Raw genomic sequence first — 8,254 nt, 5'->3', positions numbered from 1 at the left:
AATTCAAAAGATAGGATAAAAATGACAAGAATACATGAACAAATGTATCTATAATTCAATCAACAAAATCAAAATTCAACACAAACTTAGAACATAATGTGACAATTATTATGATTAAACATGACTCTAAGACAACATGGATTAAGTGATTTACACTTGGATTTTTGTGTTTTTTTTCTAATCAATATTTTGGAAGAAAATTTAGATCCAAAGGTTCAACATAAGAAGATTATGACTGAAAAATGATAGAACCTAAAATCAACACAAAAATATGATTTAAGAGTAGATCTATAAAATTTGAATAATAGAAATGCAAGAACAAGTGTAGATCTTAGATTTAATCGGTTTATTTTTTTGAATGTAATCTAAACAACACCAAACCACAAGAAAATGGAGGATATACATGGAAAATAAGATGAAGAACATGGAATTAAAGTGAATTGACCGAACAAAAAGATAGAGGAAGCAAAAGAACATCACCTAGACGAAGATGCTCTTGATAACACATGATGTAGCTCCATGTGGAGCTTGTTAGGATATGGGACGTGGTTATGCCTTTTTTCTATGGAAGGATATGGTAGAAATGTATGATAAAAATGATGGGAGTAGGAAGAGGATGAGTTTTCAAAAGATTGACACCTTAACTTGAATTGTGCTTATTAGCTTCTTTTTACTTACATTACATGGCTTGCTACAACTTATGCCTTTATATAGGTTACATAGGTGATTTCTACACACTTCTATACTACTTAGTCCTAGAGTCTTCTAGACTCATCTATCATCTATCATCTACCATCCATCTCTATAATGTTCTAGGTGTTTCTATGACTTTAGATAATAAGATATTTTTCTACATCCATCAAGAAGTTTCTACACACTACAATCATCTCCATAGGTGTAGAACTCTCTAGATAATGGACCACCAATTATACATCTACACTTTTCTAGATTAATCTTCAACACTCCCCCTTAATCTAGAAAAGTCTTGAAATCCAAGCATGTCTCTGAATTTAATGAACTTCTCTGTTGCAATTGGCTTGGTGAAGATGTCTGCTAATTGTTCTTCAGTCTTGCAGAACTCCATTTTGATTTCTCCATGTTCCACGAGCTCTCTGATGAAGTGGTATCTAATATCAATATGCTTTGTACGGCTGTGGAATACTGGATTCTTAGTCATTGCAATAGCTAACATATTATCACAATGAATAACTATTGGAGTCTTGTTGTACGTCTTGCAAAATTTTTCTGAGCCATGTTGCTTCACACGCAGCGCTTGTTGCAGCCATGTATTCTGCTTCTGCTGATGATAGAGCAACTGTCGTTTGCTTCTTTGATGCCCATGATATTGCTTTGTTTCCTAGAACAAACACATATCCACTTGTGCTTTTTCTATCATCTGTTCTTCCTGCCCAGTCGCTATTTGTATAACCTGTCAAGTTAAAGTCTCTATCTGCCTCGTACAAAATGCCAAAATCCTTTGTGCCTTTGACATATCTTAGGATTCTCTTGGCTGCTGCAAAATGTGTTTTGCTTGGGTTACTCATGAATCTAGACACAATGTTAACTGCATGTACGATGTCTGGCCTTGAGTTGGTTAAGTAGATTAGTGAACCGACTAGGCTTATATAAACTGTTGCATCAACTTTGTTTTGCCCATCATCTTTTGAAAGCTTCTCGTTCATCGCCATAGGTGTGACAAGTGGTTTGCAATCTTGCATGTCGAACTTCTTCAGTAAGTCATCCGCATATTTTTCTTGCGAGATAAATATTTGTTCAGGTCTTTGCTTGACTTGCATGCCAAGAAAATATCTCATGAGTCCAAGATCGGTCATTTCATACTCTTGCATCATAGCCTTTTTGAATTCTTCCATCATCTATGAGTTGTTGCCGGTGTAGATTAAATCATCTACGTATAGGCACAAAATAAAGAAATGATTACCTTGCATCTTCACATATAGTGACGACTCACTTGGACTTTTGAGGAATCTATGCTCGACGAGGTATTTGTCTATTTTGCTATTCCATGCTTAGGGAGCTTGTTTGAGACCATAAAGCGCCTTTTTCAAGCAATATACTTTGTCTTCTTCTCCTTGAACTTTGTATCCTTGTGGTTGCTCCACGTAGACTTCTTCTTTAATCTCTCCATTCAAGAAAGCTTATTTTACATCTAGCTGGTAGACTTGTAGCTTCAACTGTGCAGCTAAGGCTAGTACAGTTCTGATAGTTTCCATGCGCACAACGAGAGCAAATGTCTCATTGAAATCAACTCCTGGAAGTTGTGAATAGCCTTTAGCGACAAGTCATGCTTTGTGTTTCTGGATTTTTCCATCCTCATTATATTTAATTTTGTAAACCCATTTCAGGCCAATGATCTCCTTGTCTTATGGTTTTTGCATAAGCTCCCATGTATGATTTTTCTCTATCATTTTGATTTCCTCGTCCATGGCTTTTCTCCAAACTTCTTCTTTCGATGCTTCCTCAAACTTTTGAGGTTCACAGGCAAAAAATCCTACATTTGCGTATTTTGGATTCAGTTTGTGTGGCCTTCCTGATCTTCGAAGTTATTGTTGTGGGACTTCTTCTACTTCTTCTTGCTGGTGATGTTGGTCATGTTGTGTTGGTGATGGTGGTAGTGTGCACGGGCTTGGATTGGTTGCTTCTTGCGTCTCATTGACTTCAGTACTCCATTTCCAGCTTGCTCCTTCGTCAAAGATGACATCTCTAGAAATGATGAGCTGCTTTGAATCTAGTTTGAATAATCGATAACCTTTAGATTGGTCACTATAGCCGACAAAGATGCATTTTTCTCCTTTTTCATCGAGCTTTTATCGGTTCTCCTTTGGAATGTGCGAATAAGCAACACATCCAAAAACTTTAAAATGATCAACTGTTGGTTTTCTGTTGAACCATGCTTCATATGGCGTCATATTTAAGATTTCTTTAGTTGGAGAACGGTTGAGGATGTATACTGCTATGCTAACAGCTTTCGCCCATAGATTCTTTGGCAGGTTCTTGTGTTGTAGCATCAATCAAGCCATTTCCACAATGGTTCTATTTTTCCTTTCAGCGACACCATTCTGTTGTGGAGTGTGACGAACAGTCAGCTCCTTCTTGATGCCATGATCATTGCAAAAATTGATGAATATGTGCCCATTGAATTCTCCCCCACGATTTGTTCTCAAGATTTTGAGGGAATGCCCACTTTGCTTTTCCACTAAGGCCTTGTACTCCTTGAAGCTAGAGAATGCATCAGATTTTTGTTGGATGAAGTACACCCACATCATTCAGGTGTAGTCATCAACGAAGAGGGAAAAATATCTTCTTCCACCAAAGCTAGGGGTACTTGATGGTCCCCAGATATTAGCATGCACCAATTGAAGTGAAGCTTTAACTCTCCAAGATATTTTTGGAAATGGTAACCTGTGCATCTTGCCATAAATGCAACCTTCACAAACTTTAAGGTTAGATGATATAAAAGGAAGCCCAAGCACCATATTTTTTTATTTTAATAATTTGAGGCCATTAAAGTTTAGATGACCATACCTCAAGTGCCATAGTATGGACTCATCCATATTCTCACATTTCAATGCATTGTTTTGCCCAAATGGCATAAATAGAGGAAATACTTTATTAGGAGCCATTTTGATAGAAATAATTTGACCCTTTCTTTTATCAATGGTATTACATTTATCATCATCAAAGATGACTTTATAATTTTTATGAATAAGTTGACCAACACTTAGAAGATTTTGAGTAAGACTTGGTACATAAAAAACATCATGGATATATTTTTGGCTACCATTTTGAGTTTTAACAGCAATGGTGCCTTTTTCTTCAACTATTTGAACATTTCCATCACCAAGTGTAACTTTGGATTTTATTGTCTCATCTAGTTGCACAAAGCAACTTTTGTTTTTTGTCATGTGGTTTGAACAACCACTATCAACATACCATACATCCCTTGATTCTTGAGAAGATAAAGCGAAGTACAAAGTATAATCAAGGAATTCTTTATTTTCTAGAAAATTTGCTTCTTCTTTTTGTCGGTAAAAACAATCTTTTTCGTAGTGTAGGTGCCTTTTGCACTTTTTGCATTTGTACCGACAATCATTTGTATCATGATTATTTTTTTTGCATAATTTGCAATAGGAGCTTGAAGCATTATTACTCCATTTTTTTCCGCTCCTTTTACCATGATTAGTAAATGCTCCTCCTCTTTTTTGAGGAAATTTACCATGGTTATTTTTCTTATCTCCATCATTTTTAGAGATATTAATTTTAGATTGGAATGCTTGCTCTAGTGGCTGCTCAAATCTTTTCATTCTAGCTTCATGAGCTTCTAAAGAGCCCATTAATTCTACTAGAGTGAGTTTAGATAAATCTTTTGATTCTCCTATGACAGCCACAATATGATCATATTTTACAGGAAGACTTCTTAATATTTTTAGTATTATTTTCTTGTCTTTAATCGTGTCCCCGTAACTTCTAATTTGATTGAAGATATTAGCGACACGAGAAGAAAGATTGTATAGATTCATCTTCCCGCATTATTAATGTATCAAAATCCTTCCATAAAGATTGAAGTTTAATAGAAATTACCTTGTTTGTGCCTTTAAATTCATTTTTCAGAGTCTCCCACGCCTCCTTTGCATTTTTGCTTGCATGATTCTTGGAAAGATCTCTCTACTAACTCATTGTTGGATGAATAGCAGAGCCTTAGCATCATGTTGCTTGTTTTGCTTGTACTCCTTTTGCTTTGCTACTGTCCACGTAGCCAATTCTTCTTGGCTTTCTGGGACTGGATAGCCATTCTCTATAACATCCCACAAGTCTTGTGAGATGAATAGAGTTTGCATTTAGATGCTCCAATAATCATATGCTTCCCCATTAAATATGGGAACTAAGGTTTGGTTATAGTTGAAGGTTGGTGGGCTAGGTGATGTAGCAAAGGCCATAGGATCAACACTACTCTGATGCCACTGTTAGGATATGGGACGTGGTTATGCCTTTTTTCTATGGAAGGATATGGTAGAAATGTATGATAGAAATGATGGGAGTAAGAAGAGGATGAATTTTCAGAAGATTGACACCTTAACTTGAATTGTGCTTATTAGCTTCTTTTTACTTACATTACATGGCTTGCTACAACTTATGCCTTTATATAGGTTACATAGGTGATTTCTACACACTTCTATACTACTTAGTCTTAGAGTCTTCTAGACTCATCTATCATCTACCATTTATCTCTATAATGTTCTAGGTGCTTCTATGACTTTAGATAATAAGATATTTTTCTACATCCATCAAGAAGTTTCTACACACTACAACATCTCCATAGATGTAGAATTCTCTAGATAATGGACCACCAATTATACATCTATACTTTTCTAGATTAATCTTCAACAATATGACTAATTGAGAAACATAGTTTATACCAATGGAAAGTCGAGTAATTGCAGATTTCTACTTTAGGACAAAACTTAGATGTAGGTTAGGTTCTTAGGTGTTTTTGGTGGTGTTCTCCTATCAAAACTGGAGTTTCTCGTTGGTAATTCACCTAACAAAGGTTTGCATTAAAAATCAATATGGATTACTGAAGCGAAATTTCAATTCCCATTTAAGAATAATATTAGAAACACCTAAAGAATTGTTGTAAGTTTTCTCCTTTACTTCACTGCTATCTATAATTTTTCATTTTTTTTCTATTTGGTTCTAATTCAATAAGAGGTTGCATTTGGTGTTCTGAATTGTGTTCACACAGAAGGAGTATGAAGAGTTCAAAGTGAGGATTAATGCAGAATGGTACTCCATGGCCTAGGAATAATGTCAGAGATCATCACGGAATGATACAAGTGAGTACCATGTTATGATGCAATGTTGGTCTTATGTGTAGATTGAAAATGCTTTGTTGACATGGCATGTTCGTATGAGTTTAAGTGTTAAACTGTGATGGTATTTTGCAGGTTTTCCTTGGTAAAAATGGTGTTCGTGACATGGAAGGAAATGAATTACCTTATCTTGTCTATGTGTCTCGTGAGAAAAGAGCTAAATATCATCACCACAAAAAAGGTGGAGCTATGAATGCTTTGGTAGAGTGTCCTTCTCACTATAAATCTAAAAACTATTTCAGTTTTCTTCTTTCTCGATTTTCCTTACCATTTTTGTAATGCTTTGTTGATTGATTGTGAAGGTGAGAGTTTCAACAATAATCTCCAATGCTCCTTATGTACTGAATGTTGATTGTGATCACTACATAAATAACAGTAAGGCCCTTCGTGAAGCCATGTGCTTCATGATGGATCCTACATCAGGGAAAAAAATATGTTGCGTACAGTTTCCTTAAAGATTTGATGGGATTGACTGTCATGATAGATACTTGAATCACAATGTTGTGTTCTTTGTTGTAAGTAAAAATTTTCTATTGTTGGTTGTGCATATATAATATACATTCATATACCTTGCAGTTTGCTTTGAAGGAAAAACTAACATTTGTTTCAATGTGTATAGATCAACATGAAAGGTTTAGAAGGCATCCAAGGACCAATATATGTGGGAACTGGGTGTGTCTTCAGGAGACAAGCATTCTATGAATATGATGCCTCTACATTGAAGACAACACCTAGAAAGACATGTAACTATTGGCCTAAATGGTGCTAATGTGTGTGTTGTGGATCTAAGAAGAAAAAGATTAAAGCAAAGTCAAGTGTGAAAAAGAAGATAAAGAATAAGGATGATTTTAAAAAAATGCAAGGACTACAAAATATTGAAGTGGGAATTAAAGGTACGAAATGCCTCAAATTAGCCATGTGTTTCATTTGGAAACATTCATATGTAAGACCAGACACAGATAGTACTTTGAGATTCATTTGGTTGAGATTTGATTGACTATTATAATGTACTTATGTGCATACTTTTACGGTCTTCGTATGCTTATCCAACTTATTAGTTTTTTAATGGCACTTTGTATTCGTCTTGAAACCTTGACCACAGGAAAAATACATAATGAGAAGTCTCACTAATGTCTCAATCGAAGTTTGAGAAGAAGTTTGGGCAATCATTTGTTTTCATAGCTTCAACTCCCTTAAATTCCCTTAATTGCCTATTGCCTTAAACTCCCTTAAACTCAGTTGTTTATCCTTTGACTTCGATTCCCTTAATTGACTATTGTGCATTGCCAGCTGTTGAGTCTTTTTTGTATACTTGTTGTGCATGTAGGCTTGTTCCTTTGGTTGTTTCCAATTAAGAGAAACAAAAAGTTTGATTTCATATTGGCCTGAGTTGTTTGTTTATTTAACCCTGTTTATATTTGATTACAGGCTTAAGGCAGCAGGAATAAGGTGTGACACCCTCTACCCTTACAATTATAACTAACTAATTAAATAAATCATACAAAATTTATTTAAAAGATTATAAACACATAATAATAAAAGAAGAAAAAAAAACATGCAAAATTAATTAATAATTTTTCTTTTTAAACACATTTAATTTAAATCAATTCAAAAGGATAAAGGTTCACATCCACTTAGTGAAAACATAATAGAATTTTTTTTTTAATAAAAGGTAAGATTATCCCGGCTCAAAACAAGGTCGTCCACTCTAAATAAATAATAAAAAGAAAGTAAAGTAGAAAAGTATAACGCAATTATATCATTCAGTAAATCATAATCCCTATCACAGACTAAGTCTCTCCATATCTAGCATGTGACTCATCATATGAAAGCTCACCTGAAACAAAGTGGCAATCAGCCCAAACACAAACACACACCGGGAGTGAGTTATCACATTCGTATATAATAAAACATTAGAGCATGTGAAACATATAATACTTAAAGCTGAATTTATATAAATAACATTACTGCACAAAATCGCACACATTATTCACACCCATTCAAGTTTACACACTCCATAAAATAACATCAACCACAATTGTTAACTCAATGAAATTCAAACACAAGCGTTATGCAACAATTATACTAAGACTCAAGCCTATATGCAATGTGGTACCATGTCAGTGAAAAACAACACTGGAGCGCTTAGGAGTATATGACAAAGCACACCACACAATGGGTATACTCGGTCACTCTCACTAAGTAACATCATAAGGTGACCAGTCAGGGTTACTCTGTTTTGCGAGAATGCCTCAACCACATGGGATCAAGATGGACTTAAAGGAGCACTCAAACCGAGTATCTTTACCCCCAAGGCCTAGACCCCGAAGAATCCGTTTGGGCCTCACCTTCCTGATTCAGGTCCA

The 8,254-nt window shown here is 35.2% G+C and overlaps 2 protein-coding genes across 2 annotated transcripts; one reads left to right on the top strand and one right to left on the bottom strand.

Annotated features, from left to right (window-relative positions):
* Nucleotides 1-1,196: 1,196 nt before the first annotated feature.
* LOC106796401 (secreted RxLR effector protein 161-like) lies at nucleotides 1,197-1,871 on the bottom strand. The gene has a single exon (XM_014768660.1). It carries the CDS (start codon nucleotides 1,869-1,871, stop codon nucleotides 1,197-1,199), a length of 675 nt encoding a protein of 224 aa, XP_014624146.1.
* A 3,921-nt stretch (nucleotides 1,872-5,792) lies between these two features.
* LOC112999773 (cellulose synthase A catalytic subunit 5 [UDP-forming]) lies at nucleotides 5,793-7,336 on the top strand. The gene is made up of 5 exons (XM_026126083.1): nucleotides 5,793-5,852; nucleotides 5,964-6,089; nucleotides 6,191-6,328; nucleotides 6,508-6,631; nucleotides 7,317-7,336. Exons 1-5 carry the CDS (start codon nucleotides 5,793-5,795, stop codon nucleotides 7,334-7,336), a joined length of 468 nt encoding a protein of 155 aa, XP_025981868.1.
* Nucleotides 7,337-8,254: the final 918 nt, after the last annotated feature.

Source organism: Glycine max, chromosome 16 (assembly GCF_000004515.6).
Source record: "Glycine max cultivar Williams 82 chromosome 16, Glycine_max_v4.0, whole genome shotgun sequence".
Taxonomy (NCBI): Eukaryota; Viridiplantae; Streptophyta; class Magnoliopsida; order Fabales; family Fabaceae; genus Glycine; species Glycine max.
The sequence above is the reverse complement of the archived record's forward strand: the minus strand, read 5'-3'. Positions and strand labels throughout refer to the sequence as shown.

Excerpts from the sequence above, each read along its gene's own strand:
- LOC112999773 (XM_026126083.1), top strand. The coding sequence starts at position 5,793 with ATGCAGAATGGTACTCCATGGCCTAGGAATAATGTCAGAGATCATCAC. Across the intron at positions 5,853-5,963 it reads ATCATCACGGAATGATACAA|GTTTTCCTTGGTAAAAATGG; the intron begins GTGAGTACCATG and ends GGTATTTTGCAG. Across the intron at positions 6,090-6,190 it reads GTGGAGCTATGAATGCTTTG|GTGAGAGTTTCAACAATAAT; the intron begins GTAGAGTGTCCT and ends TTGATTGTGAAG.
- LOC106796401 (XM_014768660.1), bottom strand. The coding sequence starts at position 1,871 with ATGGAAGAATTCAAAAAGGCTATGATGCAAGAGTATGAAATGACCGAT.